General features: G+C 34.5%; 1 protein-coding gene across 5 annotated transcripts in view; it reads right to left on the bottom strand.

Moving 5' to 3' along the window:
- The window catches only part of LOC123720838 (E3 ubiquitin-protein ligase Ufd4), a 29278-nt gene extending 15908 nt beyond the window's left edge, over positions 1 to 13370 (bottom strand). For 3 of the 5 annotated variants that reach the window (XM_045677624.1, XM_045677626.1, XM_045677628.1), the window contains exons 1-20: positions 13206 to 13370; positions 12464 to 12488; positions 12246 to 12385; positions 11714 to 11829; positions 11335 to 11453; positions 10980 to 11119; positions 10013 to 10188; positions 9367 to 9497; positions 9161 to 9294; positions 8114 to 8382; positions 7133 to 7309; positions 6528 to 6663; positions 5863 to 6046; positions 4825 to 4999; positions 3486 to 3716; positions 3258 to 3390; positions 1985 to 2115; positions 1287 to 1399; positions 820 to 949; positions 467 to 607 (exon numbers count right to left, since the gene is read on the bottom strand). In XM_045677624.1, the coding sequence (XP_045533580.1) occupies positions 467 to 607; positions 820 to 949; positions 1287 to 1399; positions 1985 to 2115; positions 3258 to 3390; positions 3486 to 3716; positions 4825 to 4999; positions 5863 to 6046; positions 6528 to 6663; positions 7133 to 7309; positions 8114 to 8382; positions 9161 to 9294; positions 9367 to 9497; positions 10013 to 10188; positions 10980 to 11119; positions 11335 to 11453; positions 11714 to 11829; positions 12246 to 12385 (2776 nt within the window). In that variant the 5' untranslated portion in view covers positions 12464 to 12488; positions 13206 to 13370. The remainder of the gene's footprint in view (positions 1 to 466; positions 608 to 819; positions 950 to 1286; positions 1400 to 1984; positions 2116 to 3257; positions 3391 to 3485; positions 3717 to 4824; positions 5000 to 5862; positions 6047 to 6527; positions 6664 to 7132; positions 7310 to 8113; positions 8383 to 9160; positions 9295 to 9366; positions 9498 to 10012; positions 10189 to 10979; positions 11120 to 11334; positions 11454 to 11713; positions 11830 to 12245; positions 12386 to 12463; positions 12489 to 13205) is intronic. The other 2 variants (XM_045677627.1, XM_045677625.1) reach the window with 2 other exon arrangements.

Raw genomic sequence — 13370 nt, 5'->3', positions numbered from 1 at the left:
ATAGATAACTATTGTTTGTAACTCGAACTCGAATATAATTCATGTTACGTGGAAGAAAGACCATTTGGTCATTCATATAATTAAAATAGACTTTAATGGAAAATCAAAGACACAAAGAACAAAATGATAAAGTAATTTTAATGTATTTTATCGATGCTTTGACTTGAAGTTTGCGGGGAAATATTATATATTTCAGGGGGTAATTTTATCACCACAACGCAACAAATACAACTGCCTAAGGGTATTCAGAAAGTCTCGGCGGTATGTCTAACTCACATACGTTAAAAAGTATTGGATTTTGAAATAAATATAATTTCTGAATCAATAGCGCACAACTAAAAAATATACAAAGCTATAGTTTCGTCTTAAGTTTCAAGCTGAGGCCGCTAAACTCGCAGAATGTTAAAGTATAACCTCCTGTCCAGTTAATATTTTAATAGGGAAAATATTTTGATTCCACACTCACCACTGGCTTGTGGCGAAAGAACCTGCAAAAGTGCAGGAGCCAAGCCTGAAGATTCCAATTCGTAAGCTGACAGCAGCTCCTCACCAGATAACAACTCTGTCAGATGGTTTAGTGTTTCTTGCAACTCTTTTTTCCAATCACCTTAAGTAATAAAAAAAACATTTATTTAAATTATCCATAGTCATGAGAACACATTTCAGTCCCTTCTTCATTTATATTTTTAAAGTAAACTTTTTGTCTATAAATCCGAAACAGTAAAATCAAAGACAAGGGAATGAAACGCTGTCGTGCTTTCCTTTACTTTTTTGTTAGAAAAATAATAGCAACACAAATAACATTAAAAAACATAGTACCAGAGGCATCCGTGGAGATTTTATAAAGCATTGCCAGTAAGGCCCGTAGTCTCGCGACGGGCGCACGTGGTTGTCTGCACGCGGCGCTCGCTAAGTGACGGGAGTACAACGCACGTGCTCGCTCGCCGACCTAACAATAAATAATATATAAAACAATAAATTTTTCACAAAGATTAATATTATTATATTTAATACTTTATTTCGAATATGCAAAGAGGCTTTCTGTATTGACCACTTTGAGGTCAACAGTGAGTTTGGAAGGCAGAAAATAAAATTAAGTAAATTTATAGCAAAGAGGTGTATTTAATAAGAATCAATTTATAAACCTGTCTACTAAATACGCCAACACGATAAAACTATATTTTACTAAGAGAAGGTGCTATAACTCTATATGGGCTCTAGGTTATAGGTTAGGATAACGGTTATTTTGAATTAGTGTTTGTTTGTGGGTTGATGTTATAAGATACCTGAGCCTTCTGTGCCTCAGTCTTAGCGGAGAGTCGGCTACGGCCTTGAGTCGCATTACCGTTGCTTGTCACAGCCGGCCGACGATCAGTCCACCCACTTGCTAGGTCGGGACCTAAAATAAATTACAATAAAAAAACATATATTGGAAATATACTAGTTAACAAATCATTTAAAAATCTTAACCGATGTCGAAAAATTCGAAAATGGAGAGTGATACTTATTGATTTTATTGTTTATAAAACATAAGATAAGATTCTGTAACTCACTTTTAACACACTTCACAAGGGATTCGGATCTCAAATCCACTTAAGACGTAACATGAAATTGCTTGACAGAATGCCATGAGATTTCAAAAATGAGGTGAGTGACGGAGGTCTGTTTGTGAAGTGAGTTGCGAGATGAAATCACGGATTATCAGAATGCCAGACAAAGCTTTTTCTTTCTTAGTTCAATGTAATTTGTTGACTAACGTTATACTTCAAATTCCCTTTAATAAGGTCAGTTCTAGGCATGAGTATATATGATAAGGGCTGCCTATTTCGCCTCCTATGTAATCCAAATCGAAAGCATAACCATTTTTCTTTATAACACTAACACTATACTTATATTCACAAACAAAATATTTTAAGTTGAATTTTTAATATTTCAGTATTTATAAATAGCTTTAACTATAACGAATAAATTTTAATTTACGTACCAAGAAATGTTTCGGCAGTGAACGAGTGCTTTGTCCCTCTGTTTGACTCAAAAATAAAACCAGGTAAATCTTCCTTCAATATAGTTGTCTGCTGCTGCCCATCAGTATTATGTATGTGAAGTTCTTTCTCCCTGAAAATAACCATAAGAGAAGTTAATTTCATTAACTGTTCATGAGAGAAAACGCTCACGAAGTGGAAGGTTTAAGCCCTAATTGATGACGTGTGGCAGACACAGCTGGCTGATCAGCTACTTGCAAACAAAGATAAAATGACTAATGAAACAGATGCAAATATCTACCACAGCCCACGCTTATTTATTATTAAAGAAATACATACATTATCCTTACACACAACGCCAATACGATATTGTCGAGAAACATTAAATAAAATATGAAATACATATAAAACACATAATTTACACAATATCGCTACTGTGCATTCACTTTGCGAACATATAAATATATCGATAGTGCTGGAGACAGCATTCAGTAGTCGCAACGTCCAGAATAACGGTGTTCTTTGCAATAGACTAGTTCTTGCCTTTGGTATCGCAAATAGGCCTTCGCCATCACACATATCTCATAGGTACTAAGAAACCCAGTTCTTGGAGTACACTTGGGTTGCACACTACACCCCTCAAGACTTTCATTACGTAGTAGGCCAACTGTGAGTCCCGTCTGGTTTCAAATTTATTGTACCCCACCATCCCTAAGACAAATAATGGATCCCCTTACAACGCGAATGGATTATTATTGTTGATTTAAAAGGTCATACAATATAACATACATAATTTAAATACAATTATAACAGATACAAAAAAAAACATATATGTTAGGCGAGCTCACGGGTTCCTCCTTTTAAGAGTTACGATATAACGATAGTGCTCGCAAGAACTTAAAGGCGTACTAAGCATACTATAATAAACTTTTATTTGTCGACGAGGTTGCGTTAAAGCGATCATAGATGTCGTTATTAGTTGTTAAAAAAAGCTAAATCTTTCAGAGATGGCGTTTGAGTGAGGTCTGTGTACGATTCGAATGTGGGGAAACGGGTCGGTGGTCGGTCAGTTTGGTTTAGGATGGCATCCAGCAAAGTCGTACGCAGGACTCACTGCGCTTTAAATCTAAATTAGAAATATGCCACGTGGTGACGAAATCGACGGCGATTGTTCTTACAAACAACTCGGGGACTCTTGTATTGCGACATATATATTATTTTACCATGTTTCAGTGTAACTGTACTGAAACATCAATATATTGATGTTGTACTTACTTTTTACAAGACAGTACCCAGTTTCCAAGTATAAGTTTTGTATTGGTTGGCTTAGATAGAATTGGTTGGGGCACCGAATTTTTCACTGACGCACGCGCCCTCTGAAGTTTGTCTATAAATTCGCCACGATTTTCTGAAAATACATTACTTATACAGCTAACAGTATTTTTTTTAATAATTTGATAATTGTACATAATATTTAAATTTGTACAAAAAATAAGAACGTACCAGTATTATCAGTCTGATGTTCGGGACTGCCGCTAGAGTACATGGTAGCCAATTTCCCATCTAACAGGAAACGGAACCAGCCGTTAGAGCCCGTACTCAGCTCGAGGGCGGCCGCGTCACTCCACACGTAGAGGGCGTCACGTCCGCGGCACAACGACCATTCGCCCCAAGAGTAGGCCGTACCATTTGTGAGGCTGGATGCGTCTTCGCCGGGTTGTTCGCTTGACGGTCCTTTAACGATAAAAATCACGTGTATAGCTTCGTAATCTAAGGAGGTTTCTACGTCCGTTGTACTGATTATTCTTTATTTGCGTACACGGCCTTCAATAAAGATACTTTAACAACGCCGTGAACGAAACCAGCTTCTTCAAGTGTAGATTCTATGTCCGTTATCACAATATATCAGAGGCCAAAATTGACCACTCAATTGATAACAGATAATAACATTAATCAATTCCTAATTTTAATAATAATAATAATTTATTGCAATAATATGGTACAAAATGGTGGAACACTAGTAATTTCGCATATTCTGCCACATACAATGACGCGCAAATTTGTCTTTAAAGCAGTTTTACATTTTACATTATTAGTCATATTAAAATTGGTCAATTCTTATATTATTTGTATTGTACATATGTTATTAAATGTATACAATTACAGTGTTTCATGCAAATAATCATTTATTGAGTAATAGATTTTTTCCATAAGTGAAACACCAAGTCGATTTTTAATGACTCTAGTCGGAAGATCTTTTAATTCTTTTGGTTAATTATTGTAAACCTTAATTGCCATACGAAAGGTGTTTTTCCTGAACAATTCCAGATTGATTTTTGGCTCAGCTAATTTCTCCCCATGTCTACTTCTTACTTCGACTTCTACATTCGACTAAAAAATAAGTATGTTTCTGTGCACGAAACACTTCTAAATAATAAATATAGGGAAGAGATAAAATTTTGAGCTTCTTAAATAAAGGTATGCAACTATCAATACATTTTGTTCCACAAATTACTCTAATACAATGTTGTTAATGTTTATGACTTAATGTGTCTTAAGCATGTTTCACCGTTTCGCTTTTAATTCTTATATACGTCTCAAAATGAATGTTTTATTTCAATAGTTTTTGAAGTTATATTTCTTTTGTAGTTTTTGAGACTATTTTTTTCGTAGAATATTTTAGTAGAATACGGCGAAAGATAAACTTTTTGAAAAGATTTTAATCTTGTTACGCCGAAGAAGTATAACTTCTAACGCGTGTACATAAGCACACACACGATTTTACTATAAAATTAGACAAATATTATAAATTTACTTTGTATACTATTTATAAAGAACAAACCTGCAGCTATCACAGCAGCATTGTTCTCAGTGGCTGGCGGTGGATAGGCAGAAGCCAACGCGTCCACTTTGCTGAACACGCCTAATCTTGCGAATTGCTCCAAGTAGATATCGGCCGCTTTGACCATCAGTTCTTCTGCTATACCGAGCACGGTTAAATGTCCGTCATCATCATCCTAGGGAAATGAAATATTTAAATCCGTAAACAGTCGCGCAACATTAGAGTCGAAAGAAATTCAATTACTATTTAAGTAACTATGTATAAAAGGATCGATAATAACGTCATAATGCATAAAGGAACATGCAAGGAAAATGTACTAATATTAAGAACTGTGAAATTCCTATTATCTTAAATGAATTTCAATGATAAGGTCACATTCGCTGAATGCGGGTAAAATTCGATGGTGTGTTGCTTTATACATCGACTTTTTAGTTATGATTCATGAATGACAAAAAAAAATGTTAATGGGACTAGCGCATTTATTTACAACAAATTAACACGAATTTATTCCGTTTGAAATAAATATTTGGAGTTAACCCGTGCGAGGGATATTAAAACAATAAGAGGAAGGAGCGTTCACACCATCGTAACTTTACCACGGGCGGGCGGATATAGCGACTGCGCAGATACCGCGACTGTGCTCGACGTCCGGTATCGAGATCCTCCTAGTTGTATAGAAATCACTGATGGCTATACATGCTATGAGATAACTTTACAACGTTATCGTGTTCTAAATTAATTGAAAGAAATCGAAACAGTCGTTCTGAACCGATAAATCAGTGCCTGAAATTATTACGAGTAGACCAGTTTTTCGACTCCGGCCATCAAACATGATTCAACTTTCGAAAATTTACAAAGGAAGTTTTATATTTAACCCGTATATGAAATCATGTTATTATCTTAACAGACTATACCGATTGGACCGCTCATTTTCTAATTCCAATCGACTTTTCTAGAACTTTTGTATTAAAAATGCATTTATATATAGACTGCTAATAAATTTCTAAAACAAGTTTAAATAAAAAAAAACAATTATACCTGTGTATCGAGGACTCTTGCTATAAGCCTCGTCAGAAGCGACGCAGTTCGGGGGGTGGACAGCGTACGTAGACGTTGCGAGGGTGCGTAGTGCACCATTTTGCGTACGAGCGATAAACATGCACGTTTTACGCCTACGCCGCCCGCTGCTATGTACCGCAAACAGAACACTGGTACTAGACGACTGAAATAATAATAATAATAATCGTTTATTTGCCAAGATAGTGGTACAGAGGTTAGATCGATCAACTACAAATATCCGCACAATCAGCCATATGTACGTAAATAGGCATGAAAATGTCATATCAATTTTTATAATGTCTTATTAAGAACATAAAATAATGTCAAAGTTAAATTACTTATTTAATATCGCAATGTGTATCCCGTAAACGCCACGTGGCATGGCAGAAATGTTTCTGCATATTGATTCCCTTAATAGGCCGTTACGTCCTTCGTTCCAATACTAATTGAATTTAATAAGTGTTTGGCTCAGTAGTTATCGTGAACATTATTTTTCCAAACAATCGCTAGGGCCATATTTCTAATGTTTTCAAGGTCAAGAATTAGAAGTAGGCACAAGCATGGATCACGATATGCAATAAATTTATCAATATACGTGATAAATACTGAATCGTCTTATATGCAAGATAAGCAATTAAACTTACTCTAAATAAATTGCAGCCATTTCCTTATCACCGGTGTCAGGGAAATCATCATCGTTGGATGAAGCCGGCGAATCTTGATTGCTAACAACAAGCCATTCTCCGGGGCATTGCAAAATGGCTGCCACTTCACGGTGACCTGTTTTTGTAAAATAATGGAGGTTTTTTAAAATGTTACAAAAAAGTCAGCTATAAAAGCAAAAATTAAAGAAAGTTACCTATTTAAAATCGGTAAAAGGTAATTTATGTGTCTATGTTTTTATTTAAGAGAACATTTACTAGCGCTCGTGACTTTTTATTTATTATTAGGAAAATGAAAACCCATCAAAATTAGTTTTCATAAATATTAATATCCTTTATAAGCCTGGGCCACAGATTCCATCACATCCTCTGATTGTCTGGTCTCTATACGAGCAAGTGTTGCATATATACATAATTGGCATATAGACACAATCGGGGTTTAACAGACCACAAAACAAGTTTGTATAACAATGCAATTTGAACTGACATTAACATATAATTGAACTCAGATTATATAGGGCAAGGTGAGTTCGTGGTACGATTTTATAGGGTTAGGGGATAAGTGATAATGAAAATGCAAAACTGACCGGTCCGTTTACCTTGATCGTGCCTTTCCCTCGCTTTGTCGAGTGGCGTTTTTCCATCTTCGTCTCTAAGGTCGGCGTTGGCTCCATACCGAAGGAGGACTTTGGCAATTGCAGGTCGACCAAAGCATGCTGCGTAGTGGAGAGAAGAGCTTCGCTGGCCACGGTTTACGTCCGCCCCTGAAGATAATTATTATTTTATATTAGAGTATATAATTAACAATAAAGCTTCTATAATATCGATCACAGTTTGTTGGCGGACCGATCTCGGTATGGTAAAATATTATTGAATAAAAAATGTGTGTAGTCCGTTTTACACGCCTCTTTTGTGCTCATTTGATGGTCCAGCTAACAGATTGTGTCGGGTTTACAATAAAACTGTGATGCAAAATGACTCATTTTCAGCTACTCCATAAAGACCTTTCGCCGAGTTGTTTTAGAAACCTTGCACTTTTAAATATTTACTAATATTATTGGTTTCTTTTTTTATATGGATACCTATTTAATATTGGCGGTCCCAGGCCGCATGCGACTTCTTTGATACAAAGAGTCCCCTCGAGAGTTGTGTTGCAATTTTGCGGGCTACTCGTTTTTACCATATATTCATAAGTCATTTGATTGTCATTTGTGATGTTTGAGAGCATAAATAAAATAAATAAAAATATTGTCCGTAAGTCTAATTCAAACCTAAGTATTATAAATTATATACCTATAGTGGCGGAGAGTTTATTTCTTCTTGCCCGCTCTAAACTAAACTGGTAGTAACAGTAAATTTAGAATCAATTTAATATATTTTCTGTTGACGTTTATAACTGTACTTGGTTGCCTATATGAATAAAGTTAATTTTAAAAAATTACATTATCCATTAGCTTTGAGTTGCCTTTCCATGTCACGTTGATTCAAATGCATTAGCGATTTCCGGAGATTAAATCTATAAGACTTTTTAGGGTAATCGAAAGCTTTACGTTTAAAAGTATTTGTACCTTTTTCACACAGAAACTCAACCATCTCCCTGGTCCCGAACGCTGCCGCCCAGTTAAGAAGAGTCTGTCCCACGTCATCGGTAAAATTTACATCCACCGCGCCAGTATTGACAGCTGACATGAGTGCATCGGTGTCCTTTCCTCTTATACAATCGATCAGCTGCCGGTGAGACTTGTCCCTCACACCCTCACCACTTGCAGACACATTTGAGGACCCCACTACCGAGGAACTACTGCTTGCGGCAGTTGAACTGTTGCGGTTTAACCCACTGTAATTGTCATAACGTTAAATTTAATTTGAAAAGATAATCATATTGAATTGTAATCTTCCTGATATGTACCAAAAAAAAATTTTTTTATATAATTTTGCAATCTTTCTATATATAGTAATATAACACTAAGAATTTGTAACCACTTAACTAGCCGAGAGGTTAAATACATAGCGAGACCATATGCGCAAATATTTATAAATATTAACATAATAGAGAATCTATGTCCTACGTTCTACACCTTGACAATATATAATAATTTACCGATTTAAGAAAACTATCGTATAGAGAATTGTCGTTAAATGGAGAGAAGAAAAGCGTATAGATAATCCATGACTCCTACTTATAAATTATGGTCAACAATAGACTACACGTGTAGGAATCCCAATTTGGAAACAAATAAACGAAGTTCTTAGAAAGTTCGTATCCAAGTCAAGTTTATTGCGGGCTAGGATAATAAAACGACAAAAGTACGTACACAGCTGCGCACTTTTTACTAATTTAAGTAACTTAAAAAGTACTTTATTTCTCAATTGTTGTCGTTATTGACAGTGCTTGTAATGCTATGTAAAGTGTATCGTTGTATGGAACACAAGCTAAACCATCCAAAGCCAATTGATTTCGACGCCTTAGGGAGAAGGTCGTTAAATCAAGGGGAGTTACAAGGAGTTTACATTAGTAGGTTAGGTTTAGGATATATTAAAGATACACCATTGGATACAATTGTACTACTTATACAATTTTGTATACAAAAAATAACTTTCTGCATTCGACTTACGTTTGTATAGCTTGACGCCCTTCGCACAGCAGTACGAGTAATAAATCAACCAAACGCATACACTCCAAACTCCAGCGTTCATCTGACTGAACAGCTGCTTCTATAGCCGAACAAAGGTCCAGGCGAACTAAATCCTAAAACGAAAAAAACATTTTGATATTTGTATGAAATATTATTAATAATTATTATGATAAAGTCATACATACATGTGTGATTTGTTCAGAGCCGCGACACAGCGTAGTTAGAAGACTGACTGTGGTAGATACAGATGGCACTGAACATTTGTCGTCGCTATTCTCGGTACTGCCCAGACGATGTACCAACTCTTCAATCAAGCCTGTAAATAAAAAAGTTAACACATATAATAAGGCTAAGTTCTAAAACCTAACGAAGACAAGACGTAGGTGATCATCTCTCTGTGTCCACCAAGAAGAATCAATTACTTTTCTGTAAAAATCTGACTCAGGGCTTTCGGCTTCTGGACTATGTATACTAACCACTAACACCATAACTAAGTTATCCATGGACTACAAAGCTTGTAGCAATATCATACTGTCCAGACTATGACTTAATTTGTCCCAATCTGGTATTAGTAATATATTTTTGTTTTTTATGAATCATCAGTTAATAAACTTAAATAAAAAGGTCGAAACTTCAGGTCACCTAGCGCTATGTTATAATAATAAATCGAAAGATTATTAAGGGCGCATTCTAAAAAACATGTATACGATAACATCTTATCCATTTAATCGTTTAACAATGACCTAAAAACCTCAATACATATGTTCTAATTAATTGGTAATAAACTATTATTTATATGCGTGACGTGTTACTATTAAAATAACCCCGTACCATGTTCGGCTAGCGGTGCAGGGTCGGCGTGAGCTCTTGCAAATCGGTCCGCAAGTGACGCAAAACATCGTAAGGCCGCATCGGCGACACGTGTATCGCTGTGACGTAGTAGGGAGGACAGGGAACTCACTGCATCGCCCACACGGGCATCACCGGGTTCCATCTTACCGCAGACTCTGAATACAATAGTACAATCATGACTGGTATACTAGTATGTATGTGTGGACTCAGTTTCCGCACTTAGACGCTCAATAGGTCCATTGTGCGTAGTATATAGTATGGTATACTAGTACAATAGTAAAGTTTTAAAACGCAAGTAGTCTGTAATATAGAGTGTAAACTCTATGTAACATCGTCATCGTAAAGCGTCATCGAAAACACTCAGCTTTGGTTGGTTTAGTTGGTCTTCATCAACAACAGTTAAATACTAAAACATTCTGTTTAAGTTGCCAAAATTAGATCTGAAACCAAACGAAACTGCAGAGCTGTTCTTTGTCACCTTATTTTCCTAGCACGTAATAATTCGACTGTCAGCTTCATGCGTACCGAACTTTCTCTTGAAATCCGTTCTTTTGTTTATGAATTGCTTGCACGTGCTTTACCACGAAGATGCCTCAATATCGCAAGTTAAGTAATAAGTAAAAAAATATAACAAAATTAGTGGTGCACCATGAGACGTCAGACAAAAATAACAGACTATACGCAATAGCGTACAAATAAGAATTGTTTTTATGTAATTACTAACATTAGTCTAAAATAATCTTTTTCTTTTTGTAATACAGATTTTTGTTCTTTTCATTTAACTCTTTCTAACGTCTAAATATGCAATGTTCCTTGAGTGTCGTTATATAGCGCTTAGACTGTATTTACTATCTTTATAATAAGAACAACATTTCATATAATAGGTAAAATAATAAATACATGTCGTTTTAGCCTGACCATTGTAAATGACCTCATGAAATATTACCTGGAAACAACAGCCATAGCTGAATGCAAAGTGTCTTTGTGCACAGCAGTTCCATGATGAGTAATAAAATGTAGGACAGCTGGTAATCCACCACCTTCCCACACAGCACCGGGTTCTCGGGTACATACTAATTCCAAAACCTGCAAACGTGATTTAACTTAAAGGGCTGAAAAGACCAAATTTTCAACTTGAAGATTTGGGCTGAAAACAAACATTGAAAAAAATTAAAATTTTGTAGACTACTGTCCCTTTTGCAAATATGTCATTAATATTATGTCAAGAGGAAACAGCATATTAAAAAAAGGTAACCGTTAGCTTTCAGCTGCACTTGCATAAATTTAAACACTTCACTAACCTTAATGCATTGTTCAGCAAGGTCTTTGCTAGTCCTATTGTTAGGATCCACAGTCAAAAGTCTGCTGCAGATAGCTTTTACTGCTCCTTCAATAGCTACAATTCTTCTGGTACATTCAGCTAAAACGATAAAAATTCTTTGGTATAATTATCTTTAGGGTATAATTTCCAGTACTGCATTATGTAGAATATTGATTAAGTATCATATCAGATGCAAATAGACATTGTGGACAATAATTAAGAAACCTTTTTGTTCTTAATAGATCTTACAGCCACCAGTTATTAAATACATACTTATTGAAAATTGATAACACAAAATTAATAAAACATAAACAACTAATATCAACAATTAATAAACCGATTAACCATAGGTAACTGACCTGATACATCCAAATAGTAGGTGATTGCTCTAGCTGTCACTTCTAATACATTATCTGGTGCATATTCATCAAGAAATATTTTACACAAAGCCGGTAAGAATGTTCGTGGAGGGCAGCTGTAATCCAAATATAATTTAGTAATATTGTTAGTCTTTATCATCATGGTGATACATTACAAAATAACTTGCGAGATTTAATGTAAAACACTACATTTAAAATGTTATGGCATTTTTACTGTTACAACATGCCAACATACCATTAACAGATTTACATAGCTAACAAACCTTGAGTACTGACAAAAATGGCATAATCTATAAGAAAATATATTTAAATGTCATAATTTATTGATTCTTAAGGAAAAATATTTGCATTTTTGCTACAATAGTGTAAAGTACACAGTAACACATCAATATAACTATATATTGAGTGTTTTACAAGATCATTTTAAAATGAAATGCTTGATTAAATGCATTAATAAGGTAACCTTTTGTTTATTTATACATTTTTGTCTGATAAATAAGTATTAAATTACCTTTCAAAGCACCGGTCAACATTATCTGACATGAGCAAGAGCATACAAAGCTGCTCCAAAGCAATAAGCTGCATATCACGCTCATCACCCTGCCCTGTCAACAGCCACTCCAGCAAGGTCTCAGGATCCACCTCAGCCATCTTAATAGAACCAAACAAAAAACTTTATTATTAATCTGTACTAGTTTAAATATGACATATTAAAATATAAAATAATACCTTGGGTGGAGTTTATTCCTTGCTCCTAAAATAAAACAAATAATATTTATAATTAAATTCTAGTTATTGTTAGTTAAAATACTACAAGTGACAAATTCTGTAACTAAGGCTTAAATTCAAAGTCAAGACATGGCACTAAGTAAGCCTGCCATATACAAAATCCAGTACATTTTTGAAATATGAGTCATACACAGATAAGTCTTAACTTTAACTTTCCCTTAAATAAATGATTATAGAAAAAAATTTGAGACAATAAAGTAATTTAACATATTTATATTAACTTCATCACATAATTAAATGATCTACAATATGGACTTACACATTTCTTATGTTTACTTCATAAGTAACAATAAAAAGTGTCAAATATACAGGATAATTACATGGAATATTAATTATTTATTTATATTATATAAAATAAAACTTATTGGAATTAAAAACTACAACTATTTAGGAACTAAAAAATCATTTTTTTTAAAGGTAATAAAATAAAAAGTTTTCATGTATGATTCAAGTAATTATTGCATATTAAGTGGGTTAATTACAAATAGAGTGACCCTTTCTCTTTCACAAATGCATCACATAAGTAACAATAATGATTGCCGATTTTACAAACACGGAAGTATGAAACAGCGATGTAATGCACATGTTGTGTTTTTATATACAAAATAAATATCCAATATTCCATAATAATTAAAACGTGACAAAGTAGAACAATGAAAACGATCAATGTCAATACACTTACCTTTATTAGATCATTACTGATAAATCAATTCAAAATAAGATTTTATTAGGAATATTTTTCTTGCGTTTAATGCGACTTTCACTTCAACACAATTCAATAATTACATGAGAAACATCTTTTTCTACGATTTTCACAACATCATCTGTCATACATCATCCTACTCAG

This window comes from Pieris brassicae, chromosome 2 (genome assembly GCF_905147105.1).
Source record: "Pieris brassicae chromosome 2, ilPieBrab1.1, whole genome shotgun sequence".
In the NCBI taxonomy this organism is placed as follows: domain Eukaryota; kingdom Metazoa; phylum Arthropoda; class Insecta; order Lepidoptera; family Pieridae; genus Pieris; species Pieris brassicae.
The sequence above is the reverse complement of the archived record's forward strand: the minus strand, read 5'-3'. Positions and strand labels throughout refer to the sequence as shown.